The sequence below is a fragment of the Halichoerus grypus genome, chromosome 1, assembly GCF_964656455.1.
Source record: "Halichoerus grypus chromosome 1, mHalGry1.hap1.1, whole genome shotgun sequence".
NCBI lineage: Eukaryota > Metazoa > Chordata > Mammalia > Carnivora > Phocidae > Halichoerus > Halichoerus grypus.
In genome coordinates this window covers 183,551,459-183,572,170 of record NC_135712.1, presented here as the reverse complement: position 1 = coordinate 183,572,170, position 20,712 = coordinate 183,551,459, and the positions used below count along the sequence as shown (strand labels likewise).

General features: G+C 44.1%; 1 protein-coding gene across 3 annotated transcripts in view; it reads left to right on the top strand.

Moving 5' to 3' along the window:
* The window catches only part of SLC25A26 (solute carrier family 25 member 26), a 127,188-nt gene extending 106,866 nt beyond the window's left edge, over positions 1–20,322 (top strand). For all 3 annotated transcript variants that reach the window (XM_078076223.1, XM_078076216.1, XM_036074658.2), the window contains 4 exons: positions 8,727–8,796; positions 14,743–14,807; positions 15,827–15,900; positions 19,988–20,322. In XM_078076223.1, coding sequence (XP_077932349.1) covers positions 8,727–8,796; positions 14,743–14,807; positions 15,827–15,900; positions 19,988–20,105 — 327 coding nt within the window. In that variant the 3' untranslated portion in view covers positions 20,106–20,322. The remainder of the gene's footprint in view (positions 1–8,726; positions 8,797–14,742; positions 14,808–15,826; positions 15,901–19,987) is intronic.
* The last annotated feature ends 390 nt before the right edge of the window (positions 20,323–20,712 follow it).

Below are 20,712 nucleotides of genomic sequence, written 5' to 3'. Positions count from 1 at the left end.
TAGCTCTCCATGGCAGTGGAAATACTTAGATTGAGAAATTATGGCAATTTAAAATATTTTCGTGTTCAGATAGGTCCTTAAAAAAAATCCTTCATTACAAACCCACATAATTTAAACAACTTTTACGGACATCAAAATATTTTCTTTAATCACTTATATATTGTAATGTAGCTTTACTAGAAGTTGAGCTGTGTATAGTAGTGAGGAATCTTACGATGTTGCTCATATATTATTCTTTCTACAAGACCCGTGGCTTTGGGGGGAGCCACCAACCAGCTTCAGCTCCCCCACTTTACTATCTCTGTGACCTTAGGCAAGCACTGCCCCCACACTGGTGTTTGCGGATAATACACATTTTCCAAAATTAAATAGGAAATGTAAAATCTTTAACATAGTGCCTGGAACATGCTAGATATTCAGCAAGTGATAATTAATAGTAGTAATCATCACACTGTTTCCTGCACTGTATTTTTTTTCCATTTGCAGTCTACTCTTTGAATTACTGAAAAGTCAATAATATTTACAATAATATTATTTACAATATATTTACACTTCTAGTGAGTAACCTTTTCTGGCTTTCCAGCCAGTTTTTTTTTGTTGTTGTTGTTGATCTCAATCTTTGGTCCCTGCACATATATGAGCAAATCTGTCGTTTCACAATACTTTCATAATTCACAGATAGTACTTTTTACCAATCAGGTTCTTGTTGTTATCAGCGGTGGTGTTTAATGAATGTTAAAGTAGCTCCCAAGTGAAATATTTGTAAATAACATTCATCTTTTTAATTTGGCCTCTTATTTTTCCAAAGTTTTTCTGTTTAGACAATTTCTCATTAAAAAAAAAAAAATTACACTCCTATTATTTAAAGTAAGTAGTTTGGGGGCAGTGACACAGTTTGTTCATTCACTTGGGTATCTTACTATCATTCCAGAAGAAATTATGGTCTGTATGTGGAAGTACAGTGTCTTACAACACCGTTCTCTTTGCTGTCCAGACAACTAACCTGTAGATCCAAGTCCACGTGTTTTTATACTTTGTACTAGGTTGTCTCATACACATTTCAGTTCTGCTGCTAACTGCCCATTTAAACTTGGCAAGTTGCTTAGCTTCTCTGAGCCTCCACTTCCCTGACTATAAAATGAAGATAAAATGACACATACCTCAGAAGATTGTAGGTAGGACTGCATGAGTTAATGTAGGTGAAGTGTTTAGTGCCTGGAATCCAGATAAGTTCTAGAGAAGTGTTTATTGTGCTTGTTCTTATGTTAGTTCTGTCATGCTCTGTGTTTGCTACTGAAGTTTCTCACTTGATTCTAAACCTTTTGGTTCTAGAGATTTCTTTTCAAATACAAAATGATTTCTTTATATGTTCTTAGACTAAATTATTCTGGCCAGGTGATAGTGGAAAGTTATGCTTGTCTATGGAGATTCTATTTTTAAATTGTGTCTTCAGCCATCTGGGTCTATTTTGATTAGGTGCCCCCCTCCCCCCACCAAGTTTTTTTCCCTCCTAGATTAGAGCAGGCACTTCTGTAAAACCTTCTCCATCACCTCCCTTCCCTCTGTTAAAACCCTTTTCTGCCCACACTGTACCCCTGTCAAATATTAGACCTAGGGACGGCTGCTCTTCTTTTTCCCCTTGAGAAAAGTGCCTGATATCCAGTAGGTACTCAGTAAATGTTGAATTGATGAATTAGATAACATCTTTGATTTCTTTTCTCCTGTATGACATGTAATTCACATCATATTCTTTATTATTGCTTATAAACTCAGCATAATCATTAGTATTTTAAATCTGTTTTGTGTAAACCTCTGCTCTTTGGAGCGCTCGAAGATACCTGTACATTAACGAAGATGGCCTTCAGTGATCACTACAAGTCCAGTTCAGGTTTCATATTCCTTTTCTAGAAAGTCGGCAAAGTAAGATGTTACTGGTGTTAGAACTGGCTTTAGCCTGATAAAATACATATTTTTCCACCTCAAAAGTAAAAAGTTGATGTTCTCCTGTTTGGTTTCTTATGTTGTTGCCAGTGCTGGTATGAGCTATGGAGGAAATGCTTTCTGCAGAAGCTCAGAGATATTTGCAAGCAATAAAGCATTCACTGAAAAGGTACCAAGTACTACACTCAATGGCAAGACTATCTTCAGAAAGCTGTGTGTAATATTTTTTAGCTTCTCTCCTTCCATAAGACATTCACAAAAATCTGTTTGGCAGCTGCACTCTTAGTCCAGTGAATTTAATAAATACACTTTTTAAGTAATCATTCTCATCAGGTAGGTGGAAGGAAGTGTTGGGAGCCCTCAGATAACACATATTGTTATAGATCCAATTTGCTTAGTTAGGTGTCTGACTTAAAAAAAAAAGTTCTCTGATTTCAGACTAAATTACAAAGCTATAGTAATTAAAACAATAGGGTGTTGGCATAAAAACAGACATATAGATCAGTGGAACAGAAAAGGGAGTTTAGAAATAAACCCACACATATACAGTTCATTAATTTATGACAAAGGAGCCAAGAATATAAAATGGGGAAAGGACAGTCTCTTCAATAAATGGTGCTGGGAAAGCTGGACAGACACATGCAAAAGAATGAAACTAGACCACTGTCTTACATCATACACAAAAATTAACTCAAAATGGATTAAAGACTTGAACATAAGACCTGAAAACATAAAACTTCTGGAAGAAAACATAAGCTCCTTGATGTAGGTCTTAGCAATAATTTTTTAAATCTGACACCAACAGCAAAAGCAATAAAAGCAAACATAAACAAGTGGGACTACATCAAACTAAAAAGTTTCTGCACAGCAAAGGAAGTGCTCAACAAAATGAAAAGGCAGCCTACTGAATGGGAGAAAATATTTGCATATAATGTATCTGATACGGGTCTATTTTCCAAAATACATAAAGAATTCATACAAATCAACAGCAAACAATCTGATTTAAAAATGGGCAAAGGATCTGAATAGATATTTTTCCAAAGACGTTCAGAAGACCAACAGGTACCTGAAAAGGTGTTCAACATCACTAATCATGAGGGAAATGCAAATCAGAACCACAATGAGATATCAACTTATACCTGTCAGAATGGCTTGTTCTCAGAAAGACAAGAAATAACAAGTGTTGATGGGGATTTGGGGAAAAGGGAGTTGGTGAGAATTGTTGGTGAGAATGTAAATTGGTGTAGCCACTATGGAAAATCATGTGGAGATTCCTCAAAAAATTAAAAATAGAACTACCATATCATCCAGTAGTACCACTTCTGGGTACTTATCTGAAGGAAGTAACAACACTAACTTGAAAAGATAGCTGCATCCCTATAATCATTGCAGCATTATTTACAATAGTAAAGTTATGGAAACAACCTACCTGTCCATTGATGGATGAATGGATAAAGAAATTGTGGTGTGTGTGTGTGTGTGTGTGTGTGTGTGTGTATACACACACACACAGGAATATTACTCAGCCATAAAAAAGTATGAAATCTTGCCATTCATGACAACATGGAGGGACCTCAAGGGCATTATGCCAAGTGAAGTAAATCTGAGAAAGATAAATACTGTATGATCTCTCTTTTATGTGGAGTCTGAAAAAAAATGTTCTTAGGTACAGAGAACAGTTGGGTGGTTGCCAGGGAGTAGGGGTGGGGGAGTAATGGATGAAAGGGGTCAAGAGGTAAAAAGAAAACAAGCAGTAAATCACACACAAAAGTTGTTGAAGTTGACAAAATAGGGCCATATATGTATTTATATGGCATCTTTCTCATTTCTGTAGCAACCTTCTCAACTGCATATCTATATATACCTGCAGTGGGGAAATATTGAGAGTAGGAAATTAGTAGTTTGCTGTTCTTTCAGTTATGCTATATTTGATCATCTCTAAAAATGTCATGCCACCATCGGTTGGTCATTATATTATCCTAACTATTTTAATAAATATATTCAGGAGGTCTTTTTAAATAATATTTGTCATCATTATTGCTGTGTATACCATTATGTTAAAGGTCCTACCCAGTGCAGTAAGGCAAGAGAAACAAATTAAAGGCAATAATCTATATTGGAAAGGAAGAAGGGAACTTATGTTTATTCACAGACAGTATGATCAGTGATATAGAAAATTTGAGGGAGGGGGCGCCTGGGTGGCTCAGTTGGTTAAGCGACTGCCTTCGGCTCAGGTCATGATCCTGGAGTCCCTGGATCGAGTCCCGCATCGGGCTCCCTGCTCGGCAGGGAGTCTGCTTCTCCCTCTGACCCTCCCTCCTCTCATGTGCTTGCTCTCTCATTCTCTCTCTCTCAAATAAATAAATAAAAAAATCTTTAAAAAAAAAAAAAAAAAAAAAGAAAATTTGAGGGAGGGACGCCTGGGTGGCTCAGTTGGTTAAGCGTCTGCCTTCGGCTCAGGTCATGATCCCAGGGTCTTAGGATTGAGCCCCGCATCGGGCTCCCTGCTCAGTGGGGAGTCTGCTCCTCCCTCTGCCTGCTGCTTCCCCTGCTTGTGCTCTCTCTCTCTCTCTCACTTTCTGACAAATAAATAAAATCTTCAAAAAAATGTTTGAGGGAATCTACAGAGAAGTTACTAGAGCTGATACATTTAGCAGGGTGGCAGGATACAAAATCAGTGTATAAAAATCAATTCTGTTTCTACATATTAGCAACAACCAATCAGAAGCTGAAGTTAAGGCAGTAGCATTTACGATAACATCAAAACATGAAATACTTAGGAATAAATCTGAAAATTCAGGTGCAAGACCTATATACCGAAAACTACAAAACACTTTTGAGAGAATGTAATGGAGACCTAAGTAAATGGAGAGATGCACTGTATTTATGGTTGGAAAACCCAATATTGCCAATACCTCCATTCTCCAAAATGATCTATAGATTAAATGCAATTCAGGTCAAAATCTCAGTAGGCTCTTTTGTAGAAATTGACAAACTGATTCTCAAATTCATGTGGAAATGCAAAGAATCTAGAATAAAAACAATTTTGAAAAAGAACAAATTTGGAGAACATGCCATGATTTCAGGATTTACTGTACAGCTATGGTAGGTAGTATCCAACTGGTGTCAAGATAGATCTATAGATTGGAGTAGAATAGAGTCCAGAAATAGTCCATACATACATGGACAATTGATTTTTGACGAAAATGAGAAGTCAGTTCGTTGGAGAAAGGATAGTGTTTTCCAATTGCTGGAACAATGAAATATTCATACATGAAAAAGACAGCAAAGAACCTCAAGCCATACTTTGCAACATACATAAAAACTAACTCAGGGATGCCTAGGTGGCTCAGCCGGTTAAGCGTCTGCCTTCGGCTTGGGTCATGATCCCAGGGTCCTGGGATCGAGTCCCACATTGGGCTCCCTGCTCAGTGGGCAGTCTGCTTCTCCGGAGGCTCTGCCCCTCCCCCCTGCTTGTGCGCTCTCTCTCTCTCTCTCTCTCTCATGCTCTCTCTCTCTCAGATAAATAAAATCTTAAAAAAAAAAAAAAACTAACTCAAAGTGAATGGTAGATCTAATGTAAAACCTAAAAACCAAACATTTTAAGAAGAAAATATGAGTGCGTTAAGGCCTTAGTTAGACAAAGATTTCTTAGATGTGTCACCAAAGCGAGATCCATAAAAAGATAATTTGAACTTCATCAAAATAAAGTATTTCTGTCCTTTTATAGACACTGTTAAGAGAATGAGAAACAAGGCATAGTCTAGGAGAAAATATTTGTGAATGACTTGTATCTAGAATATATAAAGAACTCTCAAAACTCAGTAACTAAAAAACAATTCAATAAAAATGTGCAAAACATTTGAACAGACACTTCACTAAAGAAGATATAGGGAGGGGCACCTGGGTGGCTCAGTCGGTTAAGCGTCCGACTCTTGATCTCAGCTCAGGTCTTGACCCTCAGGTTTGTGAGTTCAAGCCCCCCACATTGGGTTCCATGCTGGGTGTGGAGCCTAATTTTAAAAAAAAGGGAAGAAGATACAGCCATAAATATACATGAAAAGAAGGTCAACATCAGTCATTAGGAAAATATGAATTAAAACCACAGTGACATATTACTACACACCTATTAGAATGGTTAAAATTTGGGCGCCTGGGTGGCTCAGTTGGTTAAGCGACTGCCTTCGGCTCAGGTCATGATCCTGGAGTCCAGGGATCGAGTCCCACATCAGGCTCCCTGCTGAGCAGGGAGTCTGCTTCTCCCTCTGACCCTCCCCCCTCTCATGTGCTCTCTCTCATTCTCTCTCTCAAATAAATAAATAAAATCTTTAAAAAAAAAAAAAAAAAAAAATGGTTAAAATTTAAAAACCCCAATAATACTGTTGGGAAGGATGTGGAGAAGCTGGAACTGGTCAGAATGTGAAATGGTAGAACCAATTTGGAAAATGATTTTGTAGTTTCTTAACAAGTTAAACATATTCTTACCATGAGATTCAGCTATTTCACTCCTAGGTATTTTCCCAAGAGAAATGAAGGCATGTGTCCATATAAAGACGTATATGTAAATGTTCATAATAGCTTTTTTGGTAATAGCTAACAACTGAAAAAATTCCCAAATGTGCTTCAACAGGCAGAGAACTAAACAAATAATGATATATCTACACAATGGAATATTGCTTAGCAATTAAACAGAAATGAAGTATCAATATAGACAGCAACATGGATGAATCTTACAAAAATCTGGAAGGAAAGAATCCCGGTTTAAAACAAAAAAAAAATGAATGTCCAATTACCTTTACATAAAATTCTGGAAAGAGCAAACTAGAGTGACAGATCAGATTAGTTAGGGGGTGGCAAGGAAGGGCGGGAAAGAGGAAGGCCAGGGAAAGATTTTTGGGCTGATGGATATGTTCACTATGTTAATTATGGCAGTGATTTCATGCGTGTGTCAAAACTTAACAAGTTGCATACTTTAAATATGTGTAGTTCACTGGACACATACTTACACCTCAATAAAACAAAACCAAAAAAACCAGAGTCCAAGCTCTGCTGTTCGAAAGCCTGGGTAACCCAAAATCTATAAAGAAGTTATCAAACTCAACACCCAAAGAACAAATGATCCAATCAAGAAATGGGCAGAAGACATGAACAGACATTTTTCCAAAGAAGACATCCAAATGGCCAACAGACACATGAAAAAGTGCTCAACATCGCTCGGCATCAGGGAAATCCAAATCAAAACCTCAATGAGATACCACCTCACACCAGTCAGAATGGCTAAAATTAACAAATCAGGAAATGACAGATGTTGGCGGGGGTGCAGAGAAAGGGGAACCCTCCTACACTGTTGGTGGGAATGCAAGCTGGTGCAGCCACTCTGGAAAACAGCATGGAGGTGCCTGCCTCAGAAAGTTGAAAATAGAGCTGCCCTACGACCCAGCAATTGCAGTATTGGGTATTTACCCCAAAGATACAAATGTAGTGATCCGAAGGGGTACATGCACCCCGATGTTTATAGCAGCAATGTCCACAATAGCCAAACTATGGAAAGAGCCAAGATGTCCATCGACAGATGAATGGATAAAGAAGAGGTGGTATATATATACAATGGAATATTATGCAGCCATCTGCCATTTGCAACGACGTGGATGGAACTGGAGGGTATTATGCTGAGCGAAGTAAGTCAATCAGAGAAAGACATGTATCATATGATCTCACTGATATGAGGAATTCTTAATCTCAGGAAACAAACTGAGGGTTGCTGGAGTGGTGGGGGGTGGGAGGGATGGGGTGGCTGGGTGATAGACTTTGGGGAGGGCAACCCTCGGTTTGTTTCCTGAGATTAAGAATTCCTCGTATCAGTGAGATCATATGATACATGTCTTTCTCTGATTGACTGACTTCGCTCACCATACATTACGTCATTAGTTTTTGATGTAGTGTTCTATGATTCACTGTTTGCATGTAACACTCAGTGCTCCATTCAGTACGTGCCCTCTTTAATACCTCAACTTAACATAATAAAATAAAAAAAATGTAAAAAAAAAAAAAGCCTGGGTAAGATGTGGATAATAACAGGGCCCAAGTCTTAGGGTTGTTGTGAGGACTGGGTATTATACATGTTCAGAGACTAGACCAGTGCCTGACTCAGAGCTCGGCTCACCATTTGATGTCACTGCATCTTGTCTTCTACGGGTTCATCAGCTCTTGGTGAGCAAGGCACCATGTCTCTGCCATCTTTTTGCCTAGTTTGAAACTTGCTGGGTATCTATTTGTATAATCCTCAACTTATATCATGAACAGTGCAAGAAAGTGTTTTGACAAATTTTAAACCTGTAATTATGTAACAGAATTAGCATCTTTCAAACATGTGCAGTACGGATGAAGATTGAACAAAAGGAACAGGAATGTGGCCGACACTGCTCTGGACTAACTTGTGAATTGCATTATTTATGTGTTTAGAGTCATATGGGAAATACTTAAAACGTTACATTGTCTTACAGATGTCTTTATCTTTATTTGTACACATACACACAAGTGTGTGTATACCCTATATATTTCCTAAAAATTGTTTCCTTTGAGCTCTTGAATGTAGCTGTCACCCTTGTTTCTTTGACTTATTTTAGAAAGCAGTTAAGTCCTTGGGAAAATCACTTATGTCATCGGTGAGGAATGTCACCAAAATAGCTTCTCACTTAAGTTCCCATCGCCAGAGCTAACCCACAGGAGGTTCCGATAAATTCAAATATTTAATAACTTGTATTTTTCTTTCTCCTTAAACACAGGCCCTGTGGTCCTGGAGGCAGGATCATGTGGTGGATTGTTGGCAGTCAGCAGTCTGTGGAGCTTTTGCAGGTGCAAAGGATTATATTATACTGGGAAAGACCAAAGGGGGGAGAAAAATGTGAAAATATTAACTATGCAAAAACAACATTCTTTAGAAATTCCAGATTGTTTAGATGAAGAGAGTTCCACTAGTTGAGAAAAGAGAGTGTCTTAGGGGGAAAAAAAAATGCTTAAAAGGTGTCTGCTTGAAAGACAAGCAATTTGTTTTTGACAAATTTTTCTTTTTCTTTTTATCTTTATTAAAGCCTTCACTCAGGCCCTTGGATTATCTTAAAGATGATTTATAAAGTCCTCTGTGGGAAGAGACTTGCCATGGGTGCGGGGCTCACTGTGCAGCTGTCTGCCTTGAGCAGGGCTTTGGGGCTTTCAGTGATTTCTGCAGAAGGCAATGATTCACGGTTCGTGTGACACGTTTGACAGTGCCACAGATTAACTGCTGTCAGGAGAGCCGAGGCTGCTCGGCAAACTTACGGAAGGCTAAACGCGTCTGGGGAGAAAATACGGAGATCGAAGCATCTGGGCATTTTCTAGACATTAAACCAAAAGTGAAGTGACAGTATGTAGTACTGTGTCATCCATCACCAAACTGTGTGCATTTTCCAGTGAGGTTGTCATAAGAACTCAGGTGCTTTAAAAAATTAAATAAGTTTTAGCAAAGAGAGAAGTGCATTTTACTGTTGCAAATAAAGGTAAGTTAAAATTACGGTAGAAATAAATTGAAATGGAAATTTGCCAGAAACTGTAAACTGCTAATTTTGATGTGTAGCCAGTAAATAGGTAGTTTTGGGATGTCAGCTTTAGTAGAAAATAATTCTTTTCCAGTTTGTTTCATGGTTGTTGGATTGGGTTTTTTGTTGTGGTGATTAGGAAAACAGAAAACATGTATTATAGGATTCTTTATTAATAATTGGATCCATTCAACTTGTAGAATTGATAATCAAAAATAAGAATCTTGCCTCTAGACACGAAGCAGGCTCACATTGATTATGACGGGTAATTATTTCCACCTGACACATAGTCATTAGCTGTGTTAAATGAGTAGGTGGTCTTGAATCACTTTTCAGAGGTCAAGAGTCTTTACTCCCCCAGTCCTTAAGAGAAATGTGTGCTTTTTTTTTAACTCCCTCCAGGGGACAAAGTGAGCATTATGGAAATTTAGTCACCCTGGATAAGGAAGGGCACTTTCTGAATTCACCAATACCATAAAACTTCCATGGGATGAAGCAAGAAGTGTTCATTCTCTGGTCCCGTGGCTGAAGAGTAGCTGATTCAAAGATTTGCTTACAAGCGCTGTTTCTATGAAGGAAATGTGCATTGGCTACAGTGTCTTTTTCCGAATAATGCTTTGTAATAAGCACTTAGATTAGAAGCGGGGGAGGAGAAACTTTCCATCAGCCATCCACTGCTCAGTTACTATTTGAAAACCATTTAAAACTTTTATTTATTTAAAACTATTTTAAAACCTTTAAAACATCATTGAAAAATATTCCAACTTGTGAAAGAGTGATAGCCGGTGGGAATCTGTGGTGCTGCTGGGCTTTCCACATAGCCATTCCTCCTGACTTGCTGTCCCCCGCCGCCCCTCCCAGGCCTGTCGTGCCTCCCCGCCCCCCCCCCACATGCCCGGACTCTCCAGCCTCACTTGGCCACAAAGGCAGTGGTAAGACTTGCCCACATATCAGAAATCAGATTGTTCATCCTTGTGCACTTTTCTGGTTTTAAAATGGTTAAATCATCATGGATGAACCATCCTCTGTGCTATCTTTGGCACTCTTCTGTGCCCATGCTTGTTTTATAAACTACTTGGCACAAATATCCAAAAATGTCCCCTGAGATTGGAGGTGTTGATGGCTTGTCATGCTCAGAAATTCCCTTGGGTTCTGGTCAGGGGTTAAACAAGGGGGAAAAAAAGAAAAAAACAACTTTGCCAACTTCGTCACTGCAAGTTAATTTTTAAACATAAAACCATAATTCAACCTAAGTAATTATGACATTTGCTACTATAGTGATATGTGCAGAATATTCTGGTGTTCTTTGGTCAGTTTCTCGTAATTAACATCTACTTAGATTTTCTAAGAGAGAAGGAGCAGGACTGAAAGACAGAGTGGGAGGGACTGAGAAAGAGTTATTCCCATGGCTTGAAATTCCAGAATATGGGGCGCCTGGATGACTTGGTCTGTTAAGCGTCCGACTCTTGGTTGCGACTCAGGTCATGATCTCATGAGTCATGAGATCGAGCCCCACATGGAGCCCCTCATCGGGCTCCGTGCTCAGCGGGGAGTCTGCTTAAAGATTCTCTCCCTCTGCCCCACCCCCCGCTCGTGCACATGCTTGCTCGCATGCTCTCTCACACTCAAAAATTAAGTCTTAAAAAAAAAAAAAAGGAAAGAAAAAAGAAATTCCAGAATAGGGTGAAGGAATTAACTGGGTAACAAATTGAGAAGGCCTGGTACAGCCTTGAAACACACACATACCCCCGTTTGTTGTTGTTGAGGCCTTGTGTGTCTGTGCGCTCGTTGGGAGATGATGCACGGGAGGCGCGTGAAGACGCTCCTCTTGCTCCACGGTGCCTCCAGAGATGGTGGGGGGTCGGGGGGGGGACGACACATGGCGGCCCTGCCCACTGCTGGCCCCGCCACCCGCATAGCCACTGCTGGGACGGGACTGGGACCGCTCCAGACTTGTTGGAGGAAGGGGGCCCCTTTGGGGTGGTAAAGAACCTGCATTTGTTCCCTAAGGACCCATGAGATGTCATTTCATTGTAAACACCCAGTTTCCCTTGAACCTGGTCTCTGAAAGTAGTTAGTTGAACATTCTCGGAGAGCCTCAGTCTGTGGAGCCCGTAGAAAATTGTTTCATGTGTGAGGTGAGCATGCAGGCAGCCTACACTTGCTGCACTGAATAATTATTTCCTGTCTAATATGTTAGCATGTTCCTCGTATTTATTACCAGCAGTTTACAGTTCCCTTAAGTAAAATGCAGAAAAGCACTGCATTTTAACCAAAAGCACAGGTCCCCGGCCCCCCTCCCCACTGTAACCCGTTATTCTATACGTGATCTTCACAGGCCCTTCTTGGCAGCCTCATAGAAAACATTGTGAGGGCTGTGTATTAAAGCAGTCCTTGATATTTGAAGACATTAAGATTGATTTATTGATAACCTTTATAAAATGCAGCTACCATCATAGTAAAATTAGGGCCTATTTAAGCGTCTTTGTTTTTGTCTTTGAGTTTTCTTCATATTACGCGTATGAAACAGCAGTCTCTAAGAGCATAGTGGCAGGCAGCCACAGTAAGGGGGAGGTGCGCTTTTGCTAATGACCAAGACACGTCGCATGCGCAGTACCCACGTTTACGAGAAGACACATACTTTTCAAAAGTGTAGGTAAGTGAGGAAAGCCTGAGTAGGCAGACAAGGGACAGGTGATGTCTTTGCCAACTTCTAAGTCTTTGAAATTGGTTTAGGAAGGTTTGCGAGCATTTTCTTTTCTTTCTTTCTTTCTTTTTTTTTTTAAGATTTTTATTTATTTGAGACAGAGAAGTGGTGGTGGTGGGGAAGGGGCAGAGGGAGAGGCAGAAGTAGGCTCCCCGCTCGATCCCAGGACTCTGAGATCATGACCTGAGCCCAAGGTAGAAGCTTAACCGACTGAGCCACCCAGGCGCCCCAGTTTGTGAACATTTTCAGATAGGATAATGGTGTATGCACTTCTGAGTTTTAACAGACACATTTTAATGTCTTATCACATACCAGTCATCATGTGGTCAATGAGCACTACTTTTAGAGCTAAAATGCATGTAACTTTGAGTCCCAGCTCCATACTGTGTGACCCTGAGCAAGTTGTCTGTAAACGGAACCATAATCCCCACGCGCACAAGCTATGATACGTACTGACGGTACCCAGCACAGTCCCACTGCACCAGGTACGGAGTGGGCCAAAATGTTCACTCCAAGCTTCCCCTTCCTCTGCTCTTCTAGAGGACGAGTTGAAACCTCGGGTCTGTAAAACGACAGACACCTGTCCCAGGCACCTGGCAAGCCTTTTTGAGTGCCTGCTGTGTGCACTGGGCTAGAGCCATGAAGGAAAATCACACATTATCTGTGCGCTTGCAAGGAAGAGCCAGGCACTACCCTAGACACTTGGCACAAGACTCATTTAGTGCCGGTGTCATACTCTTACCTGCTTTTTACAGCTGGCTCCTAGCACCCTCCGTGGCCATGAGCTCACGTTCTGGAGTCAGGAAAGCTCACGTCTCAGCTCTGCACTAAAACCTTCTGTGAGTTCTGTAACCTCACTGAGCCTCAGTTTCCCCACTGGTAGCATGGGGTAGCAGTCACAGAAGTACTTGTCTCCTAGGGTACTTCATCTAGAGAATAAGTACGGTATTTAAGTACAGGATTAAAGGCTTGGTCTTTCGGACTCTTTCAGAGTTCTTCCAGGCTGGGCCCGGTGAACCGTTGCAGCCAGTGAGGGACACAAAGCCGAATACTATCAGATTTGGGGTGGGGAGTTTGGGATAGTACAGGTTCATTGCCTGAAGTTGAGTAAGTACCTGAATTTCAGGCAGCTTTTCAATCTGGAGGAAAATGTTTCACATGTTCGTAGCACAAAAGTGGCTAAAACGAAAGGGGACTCTAATATTCATGTAATTGATCATCTGTAGCCCTAAGGGGTGTGTCCTTTGTGAGTAACCCAAAAATGGGACATAAAAGCATAAATGGGTACATCTTTCAAACCAAGTTCGGTGTGAAGATTTCAGCAACATGTTTAGAAAGATGGCGGAGATCAGATGACCTTCACATACCATGAACTTCAGAGGGAGACGTGCTATTTCTGGAGCATCCTTCGTACATGTGTTGTGTTCAGCCCCTATGAAACTGTGCAGCCTAGCTCGTGGAAGCTGAGTCTTGAGAAAGCCCTTCTGGGTTTATTATTTCTATCTCCTTAGGGCCTCTTGGGGTTTAAAAAACTTCTTTGTATCACACTAAATAAAATATTGACACCACTGCGGTTTCTGTAAAAAAAAAAAAAAAAAAAAATCCTCCAATTCCCCTGTCTGTAGGTATGGATATTAAAATGTGTGGATTTTTTAGATTTCTTTTTTTTTTTTTTTTAATTTGACAGCACAAGTAGGCAGAGGGAGAGGGAGAAGCAGGCTCTCTGCTGAGCAGGGAGACCCGACGTGGGGCTCGATCCCAGAACCCTGGGATCATGACCTGAGCCGAAGGCAGACGCTTAACTGATTGAGCCACCCAGGCGCCCCAATGTGTGGATTTTTTAAATATCAGTTTGGCAGTCATGGTATTTCGTGGAAGAGAAGGTGGGAAGGAAGCTGTGGGAAGATTGCCTGTTGAATCAGGATGCAGAGGGCGGCCTAGAAATGTAGTTATTTGGCCTGGCCTGTTACTTGAAGCCTGCAAATACAGAAAGCTTTATCCTTTTAACTCAAAGAATGTAGCCATTAATACCGAAAGTCCCTACAGCACTGTGCACATTTCTGTTTGCCCATTTTGTCTCAGACCAGAAAAAGTAGAAGCATTTTGGAGTCAGAGTAAAGAACAGTGGTCCGTGGAAGGCATGGGCCTCTGAAAAGCACCAGGAGCAGCGAGCCTCTCATACTGACAGTGGGTGTCTGAACATAGGCCACAACCACGTACACACACAGGGTTGTTCTCCACAAAAGAGCAAGATGAATTATGGGGCCTTGTTTCCCCCCCCCCCACTTGAGTGTATAAAGCATTATCTTGTCATCTCTCATGTGCGCCTCACCATCACTACAAAAGCCACGGAGCATGCGGATTTTGCACGTGTGGCTCCTCTTGAATCAGTCCAGGGACATAACGATAAGGGAGTGATCTCGGTAGAGTTAGGAGGGATGAGAACATGAAAGTTGTAGCAGACTGTGTACTACGGTGAGCAGCACCTCCTTTATGTGTTGGGGACTTTTATATGCGCAGGTGGATTTGCAGCTGCAGTCACCACGCCTCTGGATGTGGTGAAAACAAGAATCATGTTGGCAAAGGTAAGCATCAAACAACGTCATGTAGACGCAGCAGACGCTTGTACGTGGTAGCCCTGGGGCTCGTCTGTATATCAAGGGAAGCAAAGCAGCGTGACCCTGACTGTCGTGGCGGCCTGAGCGGCCTGCCGCACGGTGCCTCGCACGGCCGCGGCCGAGTCCGCAGACACTGCAGCCATCACGGGGAGCAGGGCGTGCAGCACCTTACCTTCCCGAAGGCATCCTCGCCGGCGTCGTGTAAGCAGGCGGGGCCGCTGGGGGGCCTCGGCCGTAATGCCGCCTTCCGGGTAGCTCTGTTCTCATGGGCGGCAGACAGGAGGCTGAGAGTTGACTGGCTTGCTTCCTGCTGTGCGGCAGGTAAGCTAGAGGCTCTGAACTCAGACCGAGTTTGGCCTTAACTGGATGAATCAGGACAGTTGTCAAAATTAAGGACATTTTTCATTAAAAAGAAAAATTGTTACAAAAAAAGCTAGACCAAGATTTCATGGCATGCCCTGCGCATAACATATCTGGGGCACAACCGTGGAAAAGAAAAGGTCCTACCCTTAGGGAAAAGTGGAACAGTGAGCGTGGGATTCTGTTATGTAGGTGGACAAGGCCAAACCCGAGAGAATTGGTCCTGTTTTGAATGGAACATCGTACTCTTTATTAAATGTGTTTATTAGCTACTCAGGTAAGTTCACAATTGGACCGTATAGACTGATTATTCCCCATTCTTCTCCGAGCAGTTACTATTGCTTTCGGTCTTTCTCCCATTAAACAGCAGTTGGCGAATTACCTAGGTGAGCTCTGCATCCAGTTTGATGATGCGAGAACCTAGGAAAGCAGCTTCCTGTCAGGGCTTACCTGTGGGTGGGAATGGAAGGGCTTCAGGTCTTGTGTGATCCAGGGGTCCTGATGCCCGAGAAGCTCCCCACCCTGTTTCAGACTGTCCTAGAAGAGGGTGGTTGGGAGCCGTGCATCTGAGGATCAGTTGGGGAATTTCATAAGATAATGGCTTTGTCTGTTGTCCTGTTGCACAGGCTGGTTCCAGCACCGCTAGTGGGAATGTGCTGTCCGCGCTGCACGGGGTCTGGCGGACACAGGGGCTGTCAGGGTAAGCATAACAAGGAAGGTGAAACCGCCTTTCCGCCTCTTCACGGGCTCTTCTTCCTTTAGCCTGAACAGGATGAACCCCTTTCCTTTCTTCTGATCGTCCTGGTTGGGTCTCTTTATTTACATTTGCACAAAACATATTTGACGTTGCCTGTGTGAGATGCTAGTGCACAGTCTAGTTGACGCAATGTCTAGCCACGTGATCGCCAGTCTTGTCTGTCTGGATGTTGGAGGACATCCATGTGCCTGCTCCCCGCCCCCCCCCCCCCCGCCCCACCCCTGGTTCCAGGTTGCAGCTCTGAGCAAACAGGATTGCAGTTACGGAATGCAGGAATGCAGGCGAGCGAGGGTGGCATTTAGAAGAAAGCACTGGTCACTGGGGAGACACTGTGATCAGTAAGTTACTTCCACCGCACCTCGCTTGAAACCCGCTTCGTGCTGTGCTCAGTGTCCAGACTTCGAGCACTGTGTCCTAAAACGCTTCCTTTGCCAAATGTGCTTTCACATTGCTTTTACCATCTGTGCCTTCGCCGTGCTGGGGTCTGTACGGGGACGTGACACGACAGTGTGCTCTTTGGAATGACCTACCAGGGATTCTCCTGAGAGCAGAGCCGCGGCTGCCTCCTGGAGGGCCAGGCGGCAGCGTCGTGGCGGGGTGTGGCTGCTGGGGACAGCATCCGGCCAGTGCCACGTCCTCTTCCCAGTGCTGTGGGGATGATTCGATCGTAGGGTCGTGTGCATTTGACAGGTCTTTCTTTCGGCCAGTTGGTAGTTGGGAACATGAGGCGTATTGGTTAGGACGCAGGTGAGGTTTTTGCAGGAGAATGGCCCCATCCTCTCTTCAGAATATCCAGCCGGTAGTTTGAAAAGTAGGTTGTGTTGGGTGGTGGTGTTGAATGGGCCAGCTCTGATGGACTGATGGCAGTTGATGATAGCCTGAAGGATTTGAGACAAGAAGCGGGTGTAACAGGAAGGGGTGCTTAAGCGTGAGCAGGGGGGCGGCAGAGCGGGGGCGCATGTGCCGCCGTTGCCTCCTTACGGCCAACACAGCATTAGTACGAATCGGGTTGCTCGTACCTTAGACACACTGATTTTGACACGAATTTCACATTGATCAGTGAAATGGTGTGAGAGAAGAAAGAGGCCCTAAAGCCACTTCTAAGTAGCAGGTAGAAGATTCTCGGTGTTTCAGGTAGTTTGGGGCCACACAGAGATGTTGCGTGCAGCTTTTTTAGATCATAAAGTCAAAATGCTGAATTTCACGGCCCTCTTTGTTTCACTCTGGCTCATAAATTAGGTTTTATGGCAACTCCCGGTCAGACCTCTGCTCCTGACTTAGCTCTGTGGGGTCGGTATGGGGCTGCAGTGCATTGGCCTTTCTTGAGACAGTGGCCAGATGTGGGTACGGCAGGATGGGCAGAACCCTGGCCCCCGGGAGCTTGTGGAGAAGGAATTCCCGTGAGGAGATGATGGAACCCAGACCCTCCCTATCCCAGCTGTGCTGTGTGCTCGGGGTTACGTAACTGGGCAGCGCCAGAATTAGAGGCAGAGGACGGGCTCCGTAAACATGCCCAGGGCTCCTCTGTCCCCACACCAGCCCTGAAAAGGTAATTGGGAATTCTGCTTATCGTCTCGAGTCTGGGGCTCTCATGAGTATACACAGTGTGGTCCTTAGCAGGGTATTCCAAGCAGCCATGCTGGTCATTTAAGAAATGCTAGTTTTTACTAGCTTCCTACTAATAGGATAAAAGGCACCAAATAATTTGACAACAGAATTGTAACTCAAGGCAAACAAAACAAAACAAAACTCCGTGCTGATGTGGGCCGCTGCTGTAAAACCGTTTCTGGGTGTCCCAGCCTGCCTCCTCTGTCTGGTTCCCACACAGCCCCCGCTGGCCTTCCGCCACCTCGAAGCAGCCTTGCATGTTTCTGAGTGTTCCCGTGGCCTCGCAGGTGCAGCTTCCCCACCCTGCAGGGAAGGGCGCTGGCCTCTCGGGAACAAGTGGGGACGCTGTGGTCTCCATGTTGGTTCTCACAGCGGAAGACCATGTTCTGGCACCTACTTGGAATATATGTTCTCAGGCCAACTGGTTTCTCCCAAATAAAAATACCACCCAGTCAGTCAGTCCAACAGCCAGAAAGCAGATGGGGAAGCCTGTTTGTCCTGCATTGCGTCTTCCTCCTTGTCCTGTTCCTTAACTGGCTTTTGTGTTTCTTGACTGTGCCCTTCATGGAATGATCGCGGCCACCCCGCGCGTACCCCTGCCATGCCCTGTGCACTACGTTCGTTTGTTCCCTCATGTGATCCGTGGTCCCGAGAACACAGCCCCATTCTACTCGAGTCTTTGCCTCCTCGTTCGTTGGGGCGCCCACTGTACAAATGACTCTGCTTTAAGGCTATAATTATGTTAATAGATTCAATTGTCATCTAGTGAAACCAGAAACCGCTTCCATCTGTCTCTTGCCAGGAGCAGCTGAGTTCATTAGCAGCAAAAGCTGAACCAAGACACGGGTTTCAGAAATAAGTCAGCTTGTGAGGGAGGGAGGCTTTCGTGGCAGAGGTGGTCTTCTGCTGACCTTCCTCCCAGCACCCTTCCCTGTGCAGGGAGGGCCAAGAGGAGGCATCTGTGTTTCAGGCCAGAAGGTCCCAGGGGCCTTGGTGAGTTTCTGTCCTCACCAACCACCTCATGCAAAAACTGCATGATGCTGAGCTGAACAGCTTTTTCCTCGTATAGTTTTCATGGTTACTTCTAGACAAGAACAAGAGGTTCTCATCTTATCTGTAGTATTTTACTTAATGATTTAAATCCTTACTTCCCTAACTGAAGGGCCGCCTAAGGCTAAGTCCGTTTTCCTCACAAGTGCTGAGTGTGATACTCAGAGGGGAGGCCAGGTGACCTGTCCTGGCAGGCATGCAGAAACTGGTGGGTGGGGGGGGGGGTGGTCTCATCTGTCCACTTCCTTGGCTCATCCCTATTTAGTTTATTGTGGATGTTTTTCCTCTTAGAGGTTATGTCTTTTTCACATAATATGACCATTTTCACTTTTTTTCCCTAGACCTGATCCAAAGCGTCCTCACTACTAGGCCCGCTAGTTCTGATTTTTACTGCTTTACAACAGTAATACTCTTGGTAAAAAGGCTCACTTATTCTAGAAAGACAGGTAGGGACTGTTGTCGTTGTGCCCTCCAGAGGAAGTTGAGGCCTTGGAATACCTGCTCACATCCTTGCTGTGATCACACGTACAGCTTTGGGACTTCTGTCAGAACCCACTGTGCAGAATAGGTCTCGGTTCCTGTGGGCTGCCCCAGAGGGGGGCTCTCCGCAGGCGCTCTGGTACCTGCAGTGCCGTGAGGAACGGCTCTGAACACATACCTGTGCGCAGCCACAGGATGGTTTTTAAAGAGGGAACCTCCCAATTTGCATCCCCAGTAACGTTGTTCTTTTACTTTGCCTTTGTTTCTTCCAAAGTTGCTCCTCTGACTGGCCTTGTGTGGTGTGTGGGGACTGAACCTTCGAGGAGGTGCTGTCCCCAGACCGTTGGCCTTTCTGGTTCTTCCTCAGAGGAGAAGACAAATAGGGAATGCATGGAGATTCACTTTCCTGTTCTGGCATCACATTTGTGGGCCTCTAAGGACAAAATGCAGCCGAGAACTCTCCACCACTCAGAGCCCACCTTCCCTTCCCAGGGTGGGCCATGGCGCGACCCAGGATTCAGGCTTTGGACTCCTTTACCAGAGTCCTCATCTCCCAAAGACAAAACCGGCCTGGAAGTTTTCAACAGAATTGTTGAGGGGACAGAGTTAGTCTTTCTTGACTAATTACTGGACTTAATTGTGAGGCTCACAAGTAAGCTGTTTGGTATTTAGCCACGTTAGCCAACAAACAGCTGGGCCCAAACTTCAACAAGTCTACTTGGGAATGTAATTTAGTGCCATTCTGGGAGAAAAACGCACACGCTCTAAGTGCTGTGTGGGGTTTAATGAGCATGGTGTGCTGAGTTGAGCAAGCTGTGGGTGTTGGAATTTAACCTTTTTTACACACACCAATTTAAAAGAAATCTTTCCTCCTGTTTTTTTCCCTCCCTAGATTATTTGCAGGTGTCTTCCCTCGAATGGCAGCCATCAGTCTGGGAGGTTTCATCTTTCTTGGTGCTTATGAGCAAACCCGCAGCTTGCTCTTGGAACTTGGCAGAGAGCGCCCTTGAATCGGGGACGGTGCCCCAGGCATGGCTCTCAAGAAAGGGGGCGCCAGGGGGAGCAGCCGCACGGTCCCCCACACCGGCCTCGTGTGTGAAGATGGGGACCTTGAGAACAGTGTCTTCCCTGCTGTCGGATGGCTGGCACACTCACGTGGAACCCTGGCCACAGCGGTACTCCCAACCCTTTCTCGGGCCCCTGAATAAAGCCGTGAGGTGATGCTGAGTCCAGGCTGCTCAGAGCCTTCATTTGATCTGCACCTGATCTCGCATTTCCCGACCGCGGAAGGCAGAGACGCTTCTAATTCCGATGGGGAGGCTGGACCGGGAGCAGGAAGGAAGGAGACTCCGAGGGAAGGTGGGGCCCGTGGCTGGGTGTCTCCCTGTGGTGGTGCTTAGGGCCGTCTTCTGGGCAGCCAGGCTGCTACTCTTAATTTCCCTCAGATTTCCCCTAAAAACACGATTGTAGTATTTTGGAGAGAAGCATCCAGCAGCCCACGTGGTGTATGCGAGAAAGCAAGCAGCTGCAGCCCAGGGCCTAGGGGGGCCTGGCTGGCTCCGGGGCAGGAGGGCATGGTGGGCCCCACTGGGGGGCCTGAGCCCCACTCCACGCTTC